This window comes from Cydia pomonella, chromosome 1 (genome assembly GCF_033807575.1).
Source record: "Cydia pomonella isolate Wapato2018A chromosome 1, ilCydPomo1, whole genome shotgun sequence".
Lineage (NCBI taxonomy): Eukaryota > Metazoa > Arthropoda > Insecta > Lepidoptera > Tortricidae > Cydia > Cydia pomonella.
Window position 1 is genome coordinate 4,579,634 of NC_084703.1, and position 22,855 is coordinate 4,602,488.

Sequence of the window (22,855 nt, forward strand, 5' to 3'; positions counted from 1 at the left end):
CCACTTAACGCAAGTAGTAACGTATAAACTCGCATTTAACACTAATAAATGTGTAAACAGGGCCCAATGAGGAGACCAGCCACACTTAACATATTTAAGTATTTTATTTCTTAAATGTTTCATCTTATACTAAAAATACTTCTAGGATTTTCAACACACGCTACAGCGACATCTAGCAGGCAATTAATCAAATGAGAATATGGTTTTTAAAAAAGTATTTTCATTTTATTAATTTTTTGTTTAACCCAATGGTGTGGGGTATCGTTGGATAGGTTGGAAAACAAACTACAATTTTTTGATAGAGTAAATATTTTCGGAAATAATCGCTCCGAAAGAAAAATAAAAACCCTCCCCCCGCCCCCCTTCCCTCTAACCTTTTAACCATGTGTCCAAAAACAATGAAACAAATCGTAAAACAAAAGCTTAATAAATACATTCAATGAAAAGTAGCAAACATGAGCGGTCTAGCCATTTTTGAGTTATTGCAAAATGTCTTCTTTTCTTACTAAAAAGACGTACAAAGCAGGGATCGGAAACCGGTATTTTTTGTATGGGAACGAAAACGGTATTTTTTTCGTTCTTTGTTAATTATTAATTCTAATTAGGCAATCTAATAATACGAAGTCGTTATCTGAAAACACAACTGAGTCCTACATTTAGAGTATAAAATAAACCGAAATATAGGTACGGTTATTTCGATATTTTTGCAAAAAACCGGTTCCGATCCCTGGTACAAAGCGCTGCGAAAGTACTCCCTTATGCTTGTAATGTACATGATACTTACTAATAGCCCCCATCAAACCTGTTCTGACATAATGGTAACTACGGAACCCTACACTGAGCATGGCGCGACTTGCTCATGCACAGCGTTCATGTACAGTTAGCACAGTTCCTGTCATCAACGATGACGCGCAGATTTGTCAAATCTAACCTTTAATAACATGACATTACAAGTTAAGGCACACGTCTTCGTGAATGGCACTATATATAATTAACGAACTAACTAACAGCTAAACGTTGTCTCACTTACGCTACATGCTCGTCAATGCTACATTGTCGGAGACAAAAGAAAGTCGGGATGCGTATTCGAATAATAAAAATTGTAATTTGACTTGATTTTAACTACCTCCTCGCCTAGTTAGTAGTGAGTGTTGTGAGGTTATGACCCTGCCTATGAAGCAGTGTGTTTAACACAAATATTTGTTCCTACGTTTTCTATTTAACTATTTATCTGTTATCTATAATAATAATATTAAAAAATTAATTCACTAGACTCAAAGAATAATTTCAATGTTAATTCTCCCGGATTTTCACGTATTTAGGATCGCGATTAATAAATTATTTTACTTATCTTACTATAGGCAATTTAAGCTCTAAATTTTGAAGTTGGACTCCAAATGCACGACGACTGGGTCTTTGTCTTCGCCTACATAGCACTGTCCGTAACGTCAATATAATAATATTTTGTAACGAGTTTAGGTAGTCATATTAAAATAAAACATAGTAGGCGAAGACTTTCTAAAACTAAAGTTCTTGTACGCGAGTAAAATACACTTGTTCACAGTTCAACGAAATAAATCTTTGATCTGCAACAGTGTGAAATTAGCTACATTTATCCTAAACTAGTGCCATGCATGAACAATACTTTTATTAAATATAATTTTAATTACGATTTTATTAAAGGTAGGCGAAGATAGGTATGGCAGGCGAATATCCGAATCTTAACTGTACCGCTAAATTGAATTTGAATTTGATTAGTTTGAATCTGTCATTTTCTTAGCACCCTGTTTTTGTTTTGTTTTAAACATTGTTTTTTCTTTGTTTTCATAATATGGTTACTATCACTGTCGAGGTCATGCAGTCCCATTCATATCGCAGCAGTTACGGAAATAAATTATTTTTTGTTTCATTTTAATAAAATAACACTGCCTATTTAATTTTATTATATATACTAATGTTAATAACTGTATAATCAGGTAAGAAACAAATACAATATCTCTCCACGTACATATTCATCACCATATAAATATACACTATTAAATTCATTAGCACTTGCTGTCAAATATCTAACAATGTACAGATTTTAACCGAGTTCAAAAAAAGTTATCAACGGATTTTTATTGTGCCTTCAAAAGTACAGTCGCCATCAGATATATCGGAGCGGCCGAGGTGTTCACAAATATCTGAACACGCTTCTATTGTCAAGGCGTTAGAGCGCGTGTTCAGATATTTTTGAGCATCTTGGCCGCTCCGATATATCTGATGGCGACTGTACAAGTCTATTTTCGAAATGGTAATATATCATGTTGACCTTAATATTGTCGATAACAGGTTCAGTGACTTGAGAGACTGTATACTTGTGTAATATACCTATACCGGGTAGTCATGTACAACAAATAAACAATGAATGGAACCCGGTAACGATTTTAGAGCAAAAATTTAAATTTTTGCGACTAAAATCGATAACGGCCTCTTAAACATAAATTGTACTCAAACGATGACACTTTTATTCAATAACTTAAAAAAATGAAGTTAGATTTTCTATCTTTCATACAAATTAAATATTGTATTCAATGTATCATCATTATAATTGACGTTGCGTCATAGAACTTCAAAGTTCACTATCTTCGAGATATTTGGCATTAAAGTTGAACAATTTTAGGCTAAATAAACGGTTTACTCACCATAACTTTTGTGTTAATTATTTTAGACTTAAAATCTGTGACCAGTTTTTAGAGAAGTCAAGGACGAACCCAAATGTGTGATTTTGTACATGTAAAATCCTTCACAGCACTCTAGTAACGAAAAAAGTGTTTTTTAGACAATGTTTAAAAAATATATAAAAAATAAGAGTTCATTTCTTTCAAAATCCGGCACACCAGAATGGAGATAAAAGATTGAAGAAGCGATAGCCGTTTGTCAAATAATTCTATCTATAGTGCAAATGTAGGAGTAACGACTCAAAGCTAGTCAAAAATCGATGAAAACCGCGGGGAGCCCCTTAAGGGCCTATTTTAGATGTAAGCTAGTTATTAATAGTAATAAATCGGTACATAATATAAATAAAAACTTTATATATTGTGTATGGTATATATGCCGATTTATAAAAAAAACATTATCATGTTTCCAAACTTAAATTAAACTGTTAAACTGTTGGAGCAAAATTACCCAGTGGGGAGCAAAGTATGCACAGTTTACGGAAGTATTTAAAAAACAACAGAATATACTACATAACCTTGCGATCAAGAAATGTGTGAAAGAGATGAATCTTTCGCTAACGATATCGCTTTCTCATAGTTACAAACCCTGCCAATCTTGTGAAATAGTCTACATATATAGAAAAAAAAAATAGAAATAACGGTCCATTTGAGTCATCAAAGTCAAGTTAGACTATATTCCTTACAGGCTTGCACAGAAATACGTTTTATAAAATATTTTTAGGAATTTTTTTTCTTACTTACACACCCTTTACATTTGGTCATCAAAAATTTAGACTGCTATTATCGTACTGAAACTAAATATTCAAAATATGTGACGTGCTCAACCAGTAGGTATCTGTCGGTTGTCGATAAGGTTGATTTCAAATTGAAGCTATATGAAAATAGCGCCTTATGAGAATCGACCATAAGTACCCTTTTGGTTGAAAATAGTATGTAAATTTGGCTGATACACAAACTGAACAATTTTTTTTTTTTAAATTCAACAATATGCACTTATAAAATATACTTATTATGGATGGAACAGAATCTCCATATACCAAAAAGTGTCCGACAAAAAACCATAAATAGGTGGCGCTACAATACCTAGAATACTTGAGAAAAAAATCTATTCATAGACAGCGCACTTCACTCCGTCAATAACGCCTAGGTTCTTAGCTACTCTAGCGCTACTCTGGAGAGATTTGGAACTATTATTTATATCTGACAGCTGGACACTTTTGCAACAGTTCTGCCTAAGGAGATTCTGTTCCTTGCCTCTACCTTCCATAATACATAATTATATTTACTCTAAAGAGGCCATTAATAGCCACGTTTTTTTATCACTTTATTGAGCCAAGCAGGCGCCTTATTTTTTATAACTAAAAATATTAAAACGACCGGTTTATCTACGGCATTACTTTTCTATCAACTAGGTACAGTCGCCATCAGAAATATCGGAGCGGCCAAGGTACTCACAAATATCTGAACACGCACTCTAACGCCTTGACAATAGAGGCGTGTTCAGATATTTGTGAGCACGTCGGCCGCTCTTATATATATGATACTGACTGTACTACATCAAAAAGGACTTTAGAGTCAGATCAAGTCTGCAACGATCAAGCACACGCAGTGTAAGTGTTATGATAACTTCTATGAAATTATGACGTATAAATAACAATTGTGTGTGCTATCAAAATCGATGCAGACTTGACTTGGTCTAACTCTAAGCAATTATCTATATATTATATACAGTGTGTTAATTCATTACGGGCGATAAATTAAAACAGATAGAATTTATCGGTGTAATCATTAATTATTAAGTTCCATTAAGTCACACTCAATTATGGCCCCGTAATTAAATTTTGAAAATTTACCGATCAGCAATGTATAGCAAACATTACGATACATAACATGACATGGTAATACGAGATACGAGCTTTTTATAGTAAATGCCAATAAGCATTGACAGTTAGTTACTAAAAATCGTATGCCGAAACTTGCTTTACATTGCGAGTTGAATTATTTTGTATGGTATCAATATACTTCTTAGGTTCTATTCTAACTACCGTTTAAAGATTCACCCTTATCGAATTTACACACTGTATATTCTAGAGAATATAAAGGGGAAAATGGGGCACTAAGCAACATAAGCGCCAAGAGCCCTTAGTTTATTTTTTACGGAGCGACACAAACATTGTGCTGACCCGGAATAATATTATGGACCTTAATGTTTGCCAAAGATTTTAATAAATTTTAACTCAAAAAATATAATATGATAATCTAACATGGATCAAACCCATTTGGCCCATATCAATATGAGATGATTCCAATCTCCAGACATTCTGAATTGCGCATTATGTCAACCTTCAACCAAAAACGTCACTTTTGACACTGAACGATCAGTTTCACATTGGGTGAGATTTAACAACTAAAATTCGAATTGGCCTGTCCATCTCAATTCATCCACAATCCGCGCCATAGTATGAGCTATAGAAAGCGCTATGCGTGATTTAATGTTTGTTACCTCAGAATTCCGTCATTTCTCACCCGATTTGGAAACAAAATTAAGTATATTTTTGAACTCAGAACCCCGAAACTAAACTTAGCCGCACCACATTAAGGTCCACATTCCAATGATTATTTACCTGAAATTCGGTCAATGGGCGAATAAAGCGGCGGCTCCTCCTCGCCTGCCTGCTGGTGTTCAAGCAGACGATGGCACGACTGTCTCATGAGCGCTCCCCGCACTGTCAAAAAAAATACTTTCAATAATTTATAGTAGGAAAAACTCGTACATTATGATACAATGATACAATTATGATATTATTATACATTGATCATTACACCCGAGGCGATTTTTTAAGACGAGAGTAGAGGACCCGCGTGAAATCACCTTCCATTATTGACATTATTGACAATACTTTGACACAAATTGTTGTATATCGACCACAGCCATGCCCCTACGTTTGATTTTTTCCAATTTTTAATTATTATAAGAGTTAGGAGCATTTTTAAAAATGTATGGAAACTGTTTTTCGCTCCTAATTTTCATAATAACCAAAATAATTAAAAAAGTCAAACGTAGGGGCATAGCTTATATACATCAAATTATGTAAAAATATTTTCCATAATGTCAATATCCAGAGAGGAAAATGGGGACTACGTTTGTACGGAGAAGAGGCGGTCCCCTTTCCTCTTAACGACCCTAAATAAATAACAGTCTTACCTTTAGTATATGTATTGTCATTTCACTATGGCCGTTGGCTGTCTAATCTGGACAACATTTTGCCTGTAACAATACACAGAGCTTAGTTGATTTAAGTCAAATGTCAAAAAGGGAATAAGTATTACACGTTTTATTGAGGGTTATCGTCTAAAATGTCAAATGCATAGAATTTTTGGCGGTTGCAAGCTTTTTTATCGCGAACTTAATGGTTTTTATGTTTATAAGAATAAACAGAAGTCGAAATACACCGAGGGGTTACTGTTTACCCCGCTTCCCCCCACTTTTATATCCCTATTATTAGTTTTATACATTTTCATGACTGAAACCGTGAAAGTTTTTTTTATAAAACGTCGGTGGCAACCTAGCATACGGCCCGCCTGATGGTAAGCAGTCACCGTAGCCTATGGACGTCTGCAACACCAGATATATTAAATGCGCGTTGCCGATCCTTTAAAAACTTGTAGACTCCTTTTTTGAATGACCCCATACTGTAGCCCCTCGGGAAAACAAAAAATAAGTTACAATAATGTCTAGGAGAAGTATTATCCATAAAATTCTCTACAATATTGTCTTAGGAAGTATATTGTTATATGTAGCGTATCCCTTGATCGTTAGAATTCATTTAAATTGTATGTCAACGCGAAAATTCCTAGTAATTATGGAGTGTTATAGTCTCCTGTTACATAGATCTTCCCTGTAGATGGAGCATAAAGGTGGCATTCGGATTTCGACCGCAGCTGCACTACTGCCACAAATGTCAAATTTTATGTCGATGCCCGGATTTTCGATATTTGCTGCAGTTATGCAGTCGGCAGTAATGTAGTGCAGCTGCGGTCGGAATCTGAACGTCACCGGGCGGCAAAGATAAAGCGAACAGAGTACCCTCAGAGTACCCCTTTGCAGTGACAGAGCGTCGAAGTGCCTCCATAAACGGGCTATTTGGTTTAAAGTTGTTCAGATTTGGGAATTTTGTTATTTGTACTCAAGAACACGAGTTCTTTCGATCATAATAGGAGAAAAAATTACCTAATTTTCCATACATTTTTCGTCCCTTTCATTTTCGTTACAGTCATACAAAGTCTATGAAAATGGTAACGGAATGGGAATAAAAAAGAAATCATGGGACACTTTTTCTCCTATAAGGATCAAAAGAGCTTGTGATACTCAGTAGAAAAAAAAAATACACAACTAATGAACGTTCCTAAACACCAAATATTACATTTATTGTGACTCCACACTTTGTCACTTCAAAGGCTATGAAGCTAGCTTAAATCTACTATTGCAGAGGTTTCTAAATATTCAAATCATTGTATCTTTTTAATCCGCATAATGTAGCTCTGACTAGTGTCGTGTGCCAAATGTTGGCCCCTATGACAGTTAATTTTTAATAAAGGGGCCCACTGATTAACAGTCCGCCGAACGGTATCGGCCTGCAAGTTAGAACAAAAAGATGACAGTTCCGAACAAATGACAGGCCGATAGCATCCGGCTAACGGCATACGGCTATTAAATAACATTATTTAGATATCATTTTAATGTCAGTGTACGTTCGACTTGATTACAACACAACACAAATATTACTTTGGTAATCCGCGAAAAGATAACGTGCTAGTGAATCAGTTCTAACCGTTATACTTACTTGCGTATTATTACATGCAATTAATGTTCCCACCCTCCCACCGCAAAAATAATTACGCAAATAAATATAACAATCCACCACCGAAAGTACAAAACTCGACACCTGTTTCGCCTCTCTACGAGGCATCCTCAGGACATGTTGACGCTCGGAAGTCCGACGACTGAAACCACTGATTGACTAGCACGTTATCTTTTCGCAGATTAGCAAAATAATATTTTGTATTTTAATTAATATGGATTTCCGCAAAGTAACGCCTTATTCTATTCGTTACGTTTGACTTGCCTGATAGTATTTTCGATCAATTATCTCCGTAATGCATTATCTATTGGAGACACTGTACGCGGTGCATAAAGAATCATGGACGGCCGATCTTATAAATAAATAAACCGGTATTGGTATTGATTTTGTAACTATGGAGGTTCTATTTTAGTTTTTAATACAAGCGTTTATTAACTTCCTTTGTAGCTAACTATCTACATAATAGCTGGTACGTAAGTCTAGTATATTAAGCACAAGCGGTATTGAACCTTTAAGTCTAAGGAGAGACTTTGCCTCCTTGTGTGTGTTCTACCGCTTGTACAATGGGCTGTGCTCTGAGGAATTGTTTGACATGATGCCCACGGCTACTTTCTATCACCGTGTGTTCATCCTCACACCTTAGAACCTAAATGGTCCCGCACTGTGCGGTTTAAAAGGAACTACCTCCCGCGCACGCTTCGGCTGTGGAATGAGCTTCCTGCCCAGGTTTTCCCGAGGGTCTACAATATGAGGTTCTTCAAAAAAGGAGTGTACAGATTTTTAAAGGGTCGGCAACGCGCATATTGCACTTCTGGAGTTGCAGGCGTCCATAGGCTACGGCGACTGCTTACCGTCAGGCGGGCCGTATGCTTGTTTGCCACCGTCATGGTATTCAAGAAAATAACTAAAGTACTTAAGAGGGAAGAATAGCTTTGCGATCCTAACAAAATAACTTATGGAATTCCATTTCGCGAGTAACGGTTATTTTATTTTTTTGGAGTCGTTGATGTGAGTCAATCGCTCCTCGCTAGAGATACGGGCGGCCGGTTGCTCTTTGTTTAATAAAAGCTATACTTGTTGTGTTTTGTGGTGATTTATTAGTATTTTGTTGGGTTAGGTCCCCGCAACGATACGCATGGCCTTCTCACAAGTTTTCAATCACCTGCAGTAAAGGTTAGGTTAGGTTTTCACTAACTAAATCTTAACAAATCACTTTGATTTTAATTTCGATCGCTCAGCATAATATATTCTAGGTTTATAGGTTTCGCTTTCTTGAAAAAAGTTTTTTTTTTGTTTTGCTAATTAAAAAAAAGATAATCTATAAACTTAGTTTTTCATGATGTCAATAACCAATAACATACAAAATAAAGTTAAAACCGGGCAAGTGCGAGTCGGACTCGCGCACGAAGGGTTCCGTACCATTATTTATAAAAACGGAATTTAACGGAACATTATTTATGTTGTAAACGCTCGATAATGCTGTCTGTTTAGACTGTGGTAACTATAGGCACAGAACGATATAATTTCATATCCTAGGGCTGGAAATTATTTCTCAACCAAAAGTGCCATTCAGCCAGCTCTCGAGAGCAGCAGTGCAACTTGCATTTCCGCGAAAATATTCACCAAAACAAACGAGAGAACGATTCATGGCTGAAATACCGGAATCCATTTTATGTGGCTCCAGTGCGGTTAGGCCGTATTCGAATTGGTTTGCTGAGGCGAGTTGATTTCGGGCAAGCCAAGTAACATGACCTTAACCACCCAACACTAGCGTCTTTTGACCGTCGGCGTCTAGTTACCGCCATAGAAAATGACGTCGCCGCGTAGTTGCGCCAACGTGGCGTCGAGCAGCAGCCTTACAATATGGCTGCTGGTCGAAGTAACGTTGGAGCAACTGCCCAGCGACATAATTTTCCATAGCGCTGCCGCTGAAGACGCTGACGCTTAAAAGACGCTAGGGGGTCTAAAAGGCCTGTTTACACATTGATTAGTGTTTAGTACGGTTTCATACATTACGTGCGTTTAGACAAGACAAGTTTTTAAGAGGCTGTCAATACCTAAAGCGCGCACACTGTCAAGGGCAAGGGAATAATAAGAAAAATATTTAAATAAAAAAAGTGGATTATTAGTGTAATATTTTTCTCAATAGCGGTTTAGATATAAATGTTTTGAAATTGTGATTTTAATTGCAGACCCATAAGTCAAAACAATAAAGACATAGATCCGTTTAATTGTGATTTTAAGACCAATCTTTGCAATTATTTTTTATCGAGCCGATTTCGTTCAATCATGTATCGAGTACAACCACGGTCTTTGAAATATAATTAATATGAACATATATTTTTCTTACTTGACTAAAACAAATAGTCTTTCTTAAAAAACTGTTTAAGTAACATCAATTTCAAGGACATTGGGTGTTGACAGCCTCTTAATAATAATATCAGTTGACTTGAGTTGGAGATGGATGAACTGGGACACCGTATAGGCTTATAATACAATATAATATATATCAGTTAATCAAGTTTGTTTTAATTCCAATATGGGATGCATCACATCAAAGCAATACAAAAGTCAAAATGACGGTGAAGTAGCCTTACCACGAGCTTGTCTCTGACATGACTCTGACATATTCGCTAGCGTGTGCGTAACTTACTCTCTATACATCTCGCTCGCACCGATATGCGAGTACGAACGAGATGCATAAAAAGTAAGTAAGTGTGAAACTGGTGGTAGCCATACCTACAGGTGAATGACCAGAATGACAAGCTCGTGGTAGCCGTAAAGGTCTGGCGTTCGTACTCTACGCACAAAACGCCCCTAACTAAACGGTTCTAAGTTGTAGTATGGAAAACAAGAATATTGCTATTTTGACGGTGAAATATTACATATAATCTCATCTCATTAATCTATTTTATTTTTTCGTTACGGAAGTTTTAAAAAAAAAATTTTGTAACAATAAGGTCTAGTTTTTATATCACATTCGTATATATTTTTAGTGACCACTTTATTGCGTTCAATTGTTCATTTCTATCTAAACTAGTTTTTTGTAATACATACATAAAATTAACTACACACACCCTCTAGTGCATATCATATAAAATTATTAGTTTAAATTTGAACTTTAATAGCTGTCAATAGAGTTGCATTTTATAATTTTCATATATGCCGGCTTCGTATGAACTAGAGGCATAAGGCGACAGACCACCAAAACAAATGACCACCGATCTCCGACTCGACCGGGCCGAGCGATCGGAATAACACGGTACAGAGATGCAATTTAAATTGACGAGGGCGCACGGAAATGTTTCAGGGTTGGCACAAACCTAGCCAAACGACAATCGTACCTATATCGAAAAACGCCATTTGAATAGTAAAAAATGTATGGGGAGTTATTTATTGGATTCATACATTACGTAACATTTTACACCTATGCGCTACATAGATTCAAAACTTATCGAAACAAGGTACTAACTAATATAAAGGATGACAGATGGTACGATAAATGTGGTCGTTTCAACACCGGTAAACTGAGCTTACTTATTAATGGGTAACATTGATAATCGATTTTTTGGGGACGCTTGCTGCAGCGGTGTTACAAAAAAACTTTTTTTATTTTATTTTATATATCATTAATTGCATAATCTAGATTTTTTGTTAAGATGAATTTAGAGCTTTCTGACTTTTTATTAGTAATATAAGAATACACTGTATCGAAAGGTTAAAGTTACAAACGAATTATTTTATTTCAAATCCGAGTTATTTTTTTCTATGCCAAGAAAAAAATGCAATATTATTGCCAGTGAGTGCCAGCGTATGGTAATCGATATAAATAATACTAACTACTTACAAAAAATATAATGAAGAGGTTCTGAGTATGGTAGGAGAAAACGATGTTTATTATAACAAAAATAAATAAGGTGTAATAAAAATAGGGGGATCCTTTAAACGGCATATTCGGTATATTATTTTGATAAGGAAAAAGTAAAAGAAACAATTTTTGACGTGAAAAATGTTTAGACTTTGTATGGAGGATTGGCCAACTTAGATGCCCTGACCTATACCAAAAAATAAAAAAAATCTTCTTTTTCCTAATCAGAACATATTGATCAAATACGCCCTTAAACGGATTACCACTATTTTTGTTACACCTTGTGTAAGAAATAGGAGAGGCAAGATGTTAGGACACCTGATACCGCACGACAACTTTTTCTTAAACTTTTTGGTAGGCAGGATTGAAAAGATAAGAGGAAAAGGAGAGCCTGGAATCGCTTTTCTCGGTCAAATAAAAAATAATCCGTCGAATGGGCAAATTAAAAGACTGACACAAGAAATAAAAAAAGGTGTTAAGTTATGATGATGATGACAAAACAATTTTTACGAAGATCGAGGACATCGTAAAAAAACTCGTACATACGAGTACCTATTTAAAGTTGTACTGAAAGTCTAGCCACCTTCACCAAGGATGAGTTTTGGCCGAAGAATGTCAAATTGCGACGGTTCCGTGGCCTGTTCCCTGACACTGCGGGGTCGCGAAACGCATCGCAGCCATAATGAGGTTTTTAGTTTTATGATATATTTTGTATCACCCGTCTTCACTTGTTTATTAAGATTATTGTATAACACAACTTTATGATAACGTTTTATGATAATGATAACATTGTATCCATTTCACAGTGCCTTACCCCCTTATTCATAAACGTCTACTAAAGTTAACAAGCCGCTAATAATCCATACGCCAATACCAATATGTCAGAAAGGGACAAACGATTATTAGCGGCTTGTTAACTTTAGTAGACGTTTATGAATAAGGGGGTTAGTGTCTTACTGTAATACTGTGTAATTCGTTGCTTGAATAAAAATATGTATACTAGTTTATGGACCTCTAGATGCATGAATTTAATTCATTCATAAAAACGAAGGTGTGGTTTTAATTTTAAATGAAGGAACTTAAATGCTGAAACATCTTTAACGTTTATCTTTTGTTATATTTTCTACTTATTGCCTTATTTTAAGATAGTGACAGCCCTAGCTTCAAATTAAAAACAATCCTATCAAACCAGCAATTCATCATGTCTGTGGGCGCCCATTCATTTCTCCTTTGATGCATTTGAGTTCGATTGAGTGGCAACCCTATTCAGGTCAATTGCAAACCGCGGGCAAATCTCACGAGTTAAAAGTGAGTATAGTTGAATAAATATTATATGCACAGATGAATGTTATCGCTAATGGCTCCTTCATTAGGCGTTTAACATCTTGACAAATGATTTATGCAGCGTCTGTATGTGACGAACGTCTCTCGTGGCTATATAAGCCAATGCGGGACCGGCATTTACGACCGCATTTGTGGCATCTGAGGGCCTACCGCGAACCACGTTCGACGTGTTGCCGCCCTGTCACACTTACCTACGAATTCACAAGTGCGACAGGGAGGCAACACGTCGAACGTGGTTCGCGGTAGGCCCTCTGAAAACAACGCAAAATAATTGTGTTTAGGGTTGTTAGAATTGTCTCGATGAGTACGAGTATAAGTTCCCTGTGGAAAGAAAAGTACCTAAACTGTAAATTATTTATTGTTAAATGGACCTAAAACTTATTTATTGTTAAATAAACAGGATATCAGCTAAAAGTTGACATCAAAATGATAGCGCTAGTTAAAAAAAAATCACAAGTTACACGAGTCCAAACAAGACCTTCTGGAATGAGCATCGAACTGGGTCGCTTAGTTCCAAATGATAATTCGGGCGGCGGGCAATTGGGTACTTGACACATGTTGAATATTATAACAAAATTTAGTTAAATGGATAGAAAATGACCTATCATTATATCATTCCGCCGTCAAAACTATGGAAGGTAGAGTTAAGGAATAGAATCTCCATGTACCAGAAATGTCTGTCAAAAAACCATAAATAGTTGGTGCTAGAAAACCTAGAAAACTTCAAAAAAAATCGAATCATAGTCAGCGCACTTCACTCCGTCAATAACGCCTAGGTTCTTAGCTACTCTAGCGCTACTCTGGAGATATTTGAAACTATTATTTATATGTGACAGCTGGACACTTTTGCAACAGTTCTGCCTATTCCTTGCATAATCAAAACGTAACTTTGAATTTCCCTCCATGCCAAAACTCACATTCGGCTAGCGTGAAACCTCGCTCGAATGAGGACGCAAGATTTTTTTTAATCTCGAAAAGTGCAACCATAGACAATACTTTGCAAAAATTGTGAACGTTGTGGATTCGTCGCCATTTTGCGCAACCAGCCGCACCATTTATGGAATTAAAAGTATGTGTTTTCTTTAAAGACGCTTTCAAATAAGTGAAATGTATTTCGATTTATCTGTGGAAGAGTGTGTCGCCTTGGAATTATTTTTGTTTCACTTTGAATCTTAGAATAGATTTCTAGTGGGCATGTTCGCTTTTAGCTTACTTTCTTTGAAGAATGGATTCCAGTTTTCACTTTCGGATAATAGGCCAAGCAATAAGAAGATATAGAGAGAAATGCTTGGAACACAGTTTTTAACTTCGTAACTTTGTTCGAACTAGTTAGGACTGTTAGGAGGTGAACATATCAAAAATCCCCGGCCGTAGCTGGGGGGAGAGGGGAGGTTTAAAGGTAATTTTTCGGTTTTTAACTTATATCTTGGAAACTGGTAGCTAATTTAATTAACTTACGTTTTGTGTAAGTGATCATGTCGCTAAGACCAAAGAGAATTTGTAATAGAGGTGGATTGTCAAAGAAAACATTGTACCCACAGTAAATTTACTGCCAACTTTCGACACGTGTTTCGATATGTGTTACATTTGTTATATATCAAAATTGGCGCTATCTAATATATCATAGGCCAAAGGTATTGCGGCATCTTTTCGAGCGATAAGGCTCAAAGTCAAATGGCGATCTTAAAGTTTTAATCATGGGTCGAAGGATGGCAGTAAATTTACTGTGGCTCCAAAGTTTTCTTCAACAATCCACCTCTATTTCAAATTCTCTTTGCTAAGATGCATAGTTTCCAAAGGGTCTCTATTGTTTCCCATAAAGTTGTAAGTCATAATGTATTGTTTGTCCGCATTTTCGTTAGCCATAATTTGGTTTTTCTCAGAAACGTGTAACTTTCCAGGATTGCCATACAACAAACCTAACCTAACCTAACTATAGGATAACCTAAGGAAATTCCTGAAAAGTTAACGGTTTCAGAGTTATGACTAATGATAATATGACTATCATTACATTATGACTTTCGATAATTATGCGAAAGAAAGGGATCCGGTTTCCAAGATATAAACAAATACCGAAAAATGAGACCTTCAAACCCCCCTCTCCTGCGGGCTCAAGGGTTACGGCCGGGGACTTTGATATGTTCACCTCCTAACTAGTCCAAACAAAGTTACGAAAGCAAAAATTGTGTTCCAAGCATTTCCCTCTATAACTTTTTTTGAGCATTCACTGCGTGGCCAATAATAGCTTATGACTTTTATTGTCTTTCTATTCTTAATTAGCTTCTATCCGCGACTTTTTCTGCGGAGAATAATGATGATGATGGTTAATAAACTATCCTATATAAATAAATAATATAGGACATTATTACACAAACTAGGTCCCACAGTAAGCTCAAGCTTGTCTTAGTATATATTTGGAGGATAGCCGTTATGGAACCCGAACCATAGGGGCTAACGGGACGAGTGCTTGGGGAGAAAGAAGGGGGCCCTGACATTCAGGGTCACGCAGATAGTGTCCGGACACGGCTGATTCGGGCACTATCTGCACAAGATCATATAATACATAAATACTTAAACACACCCATGACTCAGGTATAGGTATTTCAAAACGTATACCTGTAACAAAATAGTGGGGAAACTTTACGTTTCCGTATGCGATCAAGCGTGACAAAACATACTGAGATTTTGCCAAATGGTAACCCTCCATTCCTGACCCCGAGGGGTCGGGCCGACCAATTTCCGCTCCCTATCTGTTAACTTCATCTGAGCAGCGCAACCACTTGACTCGGATGGTTTGTGTTTCAGTAGCGGAAAGAACTATACATACAGATGTAACAAAAATAGTAGAGACCCGTTTAAGGGCATATCTTTAATATCGGTATCGTGTTCCCCTAGTGTACATTTATTCGATAGTGAAACGTGACGTACGCGTTTGCGTTAAGACTCATTTTGTATGAGATTTTGAGTTTCCTAAACGTTCCGCTTGGCGCGCTGTTTCTAAATCCCATACAAAATGAGACTTAACGCAAACGCGTACGTCACGTCACGCTATCGAATAAATTTACACTAGGAGTTCTGATTAGGAGGAAGTAGAAGAATTTTTTTTACAGTACATATGGTGCTACTTTAGCGCACTAGTGCGAAAATTAGCATATTACGTTACTGTGTCGAACATTTAAAGGGCCATATGTACTGTAAAACGTTGTACGATACATGTGCGAATAGGTAATTCGCACCATACACATACTATTTTTCGCACTTGTATCGTAATGTACTATTATGACACGATTTTTATTTCTACGGGGCAGGTTGGCCAACCCTTCATACAAAGGCCAAGTACAGTTAGCGATAATAACTTGTATAAATAATGATATTTCTGACAAAAACTTATATTATTATGACGATAGGATGAGTAGGTTTCACTATTCATTAGTCTTCTTGTAATCAGCTTTTTCGTTGATTTTATAATAATTGAATGCGCATAAATGTGTTTTACCTTGCTTTTCATTTTTTTTTCATATTAAAATAAGTTTTTTGCCAGAAATTTCATTATTGATATAAGTTTTTATCGGTGACTGTACTTTTCTTTCAACACACAAAACTCTTTGAGGAAATTCTAACAAGCCTAAATACATTACACATTAGGGTTTAGATTAGGGATGCGTAGTTTTATCATAGAATTCCTACGTCCGCCTCCTGTCTCCATCATCAGATCAGCTCGATGGTACCATAATATTGCATTGTTACCAGGCTTACATATGTATGTGAAGTTTCAGCTCAATCGGATAATGGGATATGGGTCTAATTTAGTTTGTAAGATTTGATACGAACGTACATACATACAAATATTGCAAATTAAATAAAAGCTTGTAAAATTGTTTTCATGTTTCTGATTTAATATTAAACGTATATATATTTTTAAGGTTCCAAATTTTTTATATTTCCAAAAATTAGACACAAGTATAGTTTTGAACGTAAAACCTGAATTAATAAAAAGGATACTTTTTGTTCCAAAATTTCATGATCCCTAAAAAGTTTCGAAATGGAATGGATATCTGTACCCCTAGTGTAAATTTATGCGATAGCGTGACGTGACGTACGCGTTTGCGGCTCTCATTTTGTTTGGAATGGTGACAGCAGAAATTTCTGTTGAAACAGCAACGATTCAGAATGTAAACAAACATGATGGCTGTTATTCACTATCCACATTCCACAGATAAAACACAGATGACACGCGATTTTGGAATTATTCGAAAACAGTGTTGCTAACCCGCAATTTTTTAAATTTGCCGCCTTTTGCTACTGACAAGATTTGCTTGACCAAGTATACTTCCTATGCTAACCACCGCTTAAATATTCGCCCGTATTGAATTTACACACAATATATAAGCGAATGTAAATGTTGCACACTCTTTGCAGCATCCGGCTCGAAGGACCAATAAAAAAGATGGTTTGGAATGGTGGACTGTTCGATACTATTTTAATAAATGTTTACAATAAACAGAAACATCAACGACACAACCAATCAGTATAAACATGTAACCTGAAGTAAACAGAATGACAACATCTTTTTTAAGTCAATTTTAAATTTGAATTTATAATTCGGGCACTTGATAGTATAAATCCACCAATAATAATAAAAACTGATCGGCGATTGCCTCTAGTCACTCCTGATGGAAAGTGAATACAGGGCCTAAGATGGAGCTCACGGGTTCAGTAGTAGACTATTCACTCGTGCTTTAAAGAGACCGAGGTCATATTTATCAGGGAATACAGATGGCGGGAGCGCATTCCATTCTTTAGCCGTCCGTACCAGAAAAGAGGAGGCAAATCGTTTCGTGCGAACAAAGGGAACGTTTACCACGAACGGGTGCATTCGTTCCCCACGCCTGGATGTCCGATGATGAAAAGGGGTAGGTGGGATCAGGTCGTGCAGTTCCTGTGCGCACTCCCCGAAATGTATCCAATAGAACACCGATAGGCTAGCAACTCGACGGCGATGCTCAAGGCTCAGTAACTTTGACTTGATAGATGGGTCATCGCCAAAGAGTCTATGAGCCCGGCGCTCTATCGAATCCAGGGCTGACAGCTGATATTTGGTGGAACCGTCCCATAGGTGGCAGCAGTATTCCATGCACGAGCGGACCTGTGCTTGGCATAGACAGCGAAGCTGATTCGGCGTGAAATACCGCTTCGTCTTAAATAGGATACCAAGTTTTTTGGCAGCAGTTTTAGCCGTGGATTCAATAGTCAACCCGAAGTTTAGGTTCGATTTTAAACTTAGACCAAGAAGCTCCAAAGTGTTAGTCACGGGAAGGGACACATTTCGTAAAGTGGGTGCCAAGGTGAACTCCGTTTGCGGTGAAAAGACACGCCTGTGTTTTGGTGGCGTTGAATCCGACCAAGGACAAATTCAGTCGTTCCACCATGATCTCCCTGAGGGTCTTGGTGTCTACTTCACTGGCCCTCGCGTCAGAGAGATATCTCTCCGTAACTTCACGAAACAGTTTGAGATGCCATTTGATTATTTACAACAATAGGGAATATTACGCAAAAGTCTACGACAGAAGGTATAATACAAAAATCGTTTTCGTTATCTGCCTCTCTATCACTTTTGCATATTCGAACGATAGAGAAGGAGATAACAAAATTTAAATTAGTGTGTTTCGCAGTAGGTCCCAGTAAAGGAACCGCCCAATGATGCATCAACATCATATTTAATCGCAACAAATTATTTGTGCAAAATTGTCAAAAAACTGTTTAAGGCGTAGTATTTACAAGTTACTCTATGGTTTGGGATGTGCGCTAGAGCTGCACTCTAGTGGCAGAACATTGCAAATATTCCCTATTATAATCACAAGACTTTTTAAAATCTTTTATCGTAGTGAAGTTCCATTCTGGTCTTCATGGACACCATTCCAGCAATAGCACTATTTGAATGCAAATGCTTAGTTTTTAGAATAAAAATAAAAAATCGGAATAAGTATGCTTATAAGTTTTGAGGCGTTCCCGCTATTCCTCATAGATCCCATCGTCAGAAATATATATTCAATCAAAATACATTTTCGGCCAAAAACTTCATTTTTGGTACAAGTTTTTATCGCTGACTGTACTTTTTTCCACTGGCAACTAATACTCATCGAAACAATTCTAAAAACCCCAAACACAGTTAAGTTGCGTTGTTTTATCACAGATTTCCTATGACTACCTCCTGTCTCCATCATCAGATCAGCTTGATGGTACCATAATATTGCATTGTCTCCCGACTTACATATGTATGGATATTTTCAGCTTCATCGGAAACCGGGAAGTGGGTCAAATTTAACTTGCAAGATTTGTCCCATACATACATACTAACAGGGCAAGTTAAATAAAAGATTGTAAAAAGAGTGTACTTATCAAAATCGATCGTTCAAAGTTATAGACTACCAAATATTTAAATAAATAAAATAAATAAATAACATGTACAACTGAATTGACAATCTACTCTTTTTCAAATCTTGAATTCGGTTAAAAATATACAGAGTGATATTTTTTCTGACTTTTGACGGGTGGATATGTAGGTAATAATGAACAACTTTTACAGAGAGCCAACAGATAACACAAAACTATGCTCTCACATACATTTCGGCGAATCATATGTCAACGTTTTCTACAGCATGTATTTTTGATATCAACACATAATCAAAGGGCAGTTAGTTTAGGCTGTAACGAACACACTTTCGTAGGTTTTATAAAAAATGGACGACTTTTATTTTTTCATACAAAATAATTCAGCAAGCAATGTATCACTACTTCGTTTTAACTCAAAACGTCTCATTAAAGACGCGACGTCACAACTGTCACAAGTGATCATGATGTACGACATACATTGCCGCTCGAAAAAATTTCAAAAATTAATTGCGCTCTGGTAGTGAAGACTAAACTAAAAAAATCTTTCTGAATTGTTTTATAGCACTAAAACCTACGTCTAGTTGAAGTTTGAGGTTATATCAAAAATACACACTGTATAATAAAGCGGATATTTATTTCGTGATTTCGAGGGTGGCTCTATATACCAACATATTAAAAGTTCGAAATAAATATTTCAATTCAATTCACCCCTCATAGTAAGGTAAGGTCAGACATAACAAAATCACTCTGTATACTAATACAAATAATAACTATAATAATATTAAGTGAGGATAAACTACACATTCTTTCTAATGGGTGATTTCTACATAAAACAGGTTGATCTTTTCTAACTTAGCACATTTTTTTTATTTAGGGAAAAGGATCAATCCACAAAAACTGTCAATAGAATTTGAACTTTCTGTCAAAAAGAAGTCATTCATTATTACGAATTTTAGAGGATGTATCCTTTTCTTTACTACGTTCATTAATTTATCACATTTCATAATGAAATACGCAACCTATTGCGTTTATTCTTCCCCCCCCCCCCCCCCCCCCCCCCCCCGTTCATTTTACCACTGCATTGCTATCCTTTAAACAATCCAACGAATACGAGAACCACTGTGTTACCATATATAAAATCTGGATTCTTTCACATCCCAACAATGTTCACTTTCTTTAGGTTGACTGGTAGAGAATGCCTCATGGCATTAAGTCCGTCTTTTGTACTATAAGGATTTCTTTTGTGCAATAAAGATTAAATAAATAAATAATAATTCATTTGTATTTGTACAGTCATACTGTTATTTTACTTACATCACAAAGTAGTGTTTACGTGAAGATGAGAAATCAATATCTATATTTGCGCAAAAAGGCAACAAAATTTGATTTATGACAGAACCGAGTAAATGTCAAATCAATGTGCAAAATCTTGGACTCAAATAATTTTACATATTGAGTTGAAATATCCTTTGGCCACAACAATAACTAAAAAGTTATAAATAGTCTATATGTTATATTTAGTTTATTGTTGACTAACATTATCATTGTTTATTCATTAACTAAATAATTCAGAAAATTAAAATTAACCTGCCAATATCGAAACAACCACACGAAATACGCAAGAAAAAGAAAACCTCTTTCTTTTTCATATAAATAAATCAAAATAAGCACACACTATACTATGACAGAATAGTACCTACAGAAGGAACTTATAGAAATCTTGGAGCACGTTTTGACAGTTGTCAACGGACAGAAAATATTATCGATTTTCAAAATGGCAAACGGTTGTTTTTCTGCGATTCGCGAACTTACAAAACGCGTAACATCTGTCATATTTCTTTTCACGGAAACATTTCACTTCATTTAATAAAGAAATATATGTATTGATTTGTTAATAGTAATGTACGAGTACAAGCTTAGCTAAATAAAATGGGATAAATACTAAAAAAATATGATGAAGCCAGACACTACCACGATTCTAATACTAATTTTAATTAATAATAAGCTTAAAATCACACATATGTATTATGTTTACTTTAAAGAAATACGTACGTGTATGAAAATCACACTCCAAATTATGAATCACAGTGTAAAAGAATCATGAGTGCAGGCTTCAAGATTTTTAGACCTTAGGTCCGTTTCGCATGGGCCAGGGCATTCGCGGCGCGGCTTAGGCACTAACCTGGTATTAGATCCTAGATCCTAGGCTCCATCGTCACTCCCAGTACACACGGTCGATGGAACAGTAAGGTAATGTCGCGCGCATGACTACTAGTCAAATGATGCCCGGAGCTGCGAGCGGTCGATACACTCAGGCCTGCGCCGAACACCCCCCAATCCGTAAAGAATTACATCGCTTGCAGTTACTGGGTTTTTGTTGCCTTTTGGTTTACTCTGATTCGTTACTTAAACTGTGACGTCATAATGGCAAGCTCGCACTCTGCGGGGTTTCGTTGCGAAAGAAATTCGAGTCCCGATTTCGATGGTCGTTTTAGGGTTCCGTAGGATTTTTGATGTTCACGCCCCAACTTATTTGAATGGCTCGGTTAATGATTAGTTGGTTACACTTAAGGAGTGACTTTTTTTACGAATGGTAGCAAACATGCGAGGCTGCGTGGTTATCAGAGGTGTCAACTGCGTTACCGACCCTTAATCAATTAGTATAGTATATTCCTGAAAAACTCCAAACTGTATTCCAAATTTAGATAGGATATTCTAATACGTATATTTTAAAATTTTGCCGAACATATCATGTTGTGTTTAGTACGTATGTACCCATGTTTTCATCTAGCCACTAAACGGCTGAACTGATTTTGATATTATATCGTCCGTTCTTCAATTTTTTTAACGCGAATGAAGTATTCTGATTTAAAATTTCTCATTATGCTTTGATATTGAGGTCACTCGTAGTACAGTCAAATGCAATAATATGTTAATTTTCGAAGCCGGGAAAAAATATGTGATACGCTCTTATGTCTCTACAAATAAGATCGGTCAGATATTTTTGCGACCCCCGCCGTTAAGTCCGTTGTGTAACATATTAAATGGTGACCGCATAATTAGCATCAAAGGTATCAGACGATGTGACAGAATATACAGTTTTATAGTATATATGTACTTAAATCCAATAACTATAATAACATAAATATACCGTAATTATTTTTTCAAATTTTACCCATCAGCAATGTACTGCAAACATTACGATACATAACATGGTATTACGAGATACGAGCTTCTTATAGTAACTGCCAACAAGCGTAGACAGTTACTTTCCAACGCTCGTATCTTTTAACTTGTGGGTTGCTTTAAGCTGGCCATACACACTCAGGTATGCCTGCCCAGTTTTATCAACTGCACAGGTAAAACGGAGCGTGTGTGGCATTCGACTGTGCAGTTCCCTATGTCGCAGTCGGATTGTATAATCCGCCGTATTACATTACGGCTAGCTGTTATCAAAAACAGGGCCGTTTTGAAATGCGGCGGTTCAAAGATTAGCCAGATTGTAATTGTGATACGTTCGTCAATAAGGCGGCCCACGTTTAGCCGCATCGTACTACTGTTTAGATTGTAAGGTGACCATACTTACAAAATAAAACAATGTTTAAATGAAAATCAATTTTAATAAGAAAATGCTAACAGATTTCTACTAACGATATTCCTTGCCAATC

At 36.3% G+C, this 22,855-nt stretch overlaps 1 protein-coding gene across 3 annotated transcripts in view; it reads right to left on the bottom strand.

Annotated features, from left to right (window-relative positions):
• Positions 1–21,941, bottom strand: part of LOC133517995 (glucose transporter type 1) — an 86,943-nt gene extending 65,002 nt beyond the window's left edge. For all 3 annotated transcript variants that reach the window (XM_061851567.1, XM_061851716.1, XM_061851651.1), the window contains exons 1-3: positions 21,370–21,941; positions 5,926–5,988; positions 5,345–5,446 (exon numbers count right to left, since the gene is read on the bottom strand). In XM_061851567.1, coding sequence (XP_061707551.1) covers positions 5,345–5,432 — 88 coding nt within the window. In that variant the 5' untranslated portion in view covers positions 5,433–5,446; positions 5,926–5,988; positions 21,370–21,941. The remainder of the gene's footprint in view (positions 1–5,344; positions 5,447–5,925; positions 5,989–21,369) is intronic.
• Between the last annotated feature and the right edge of the window lie 914 nt (positions 21,942–22,855).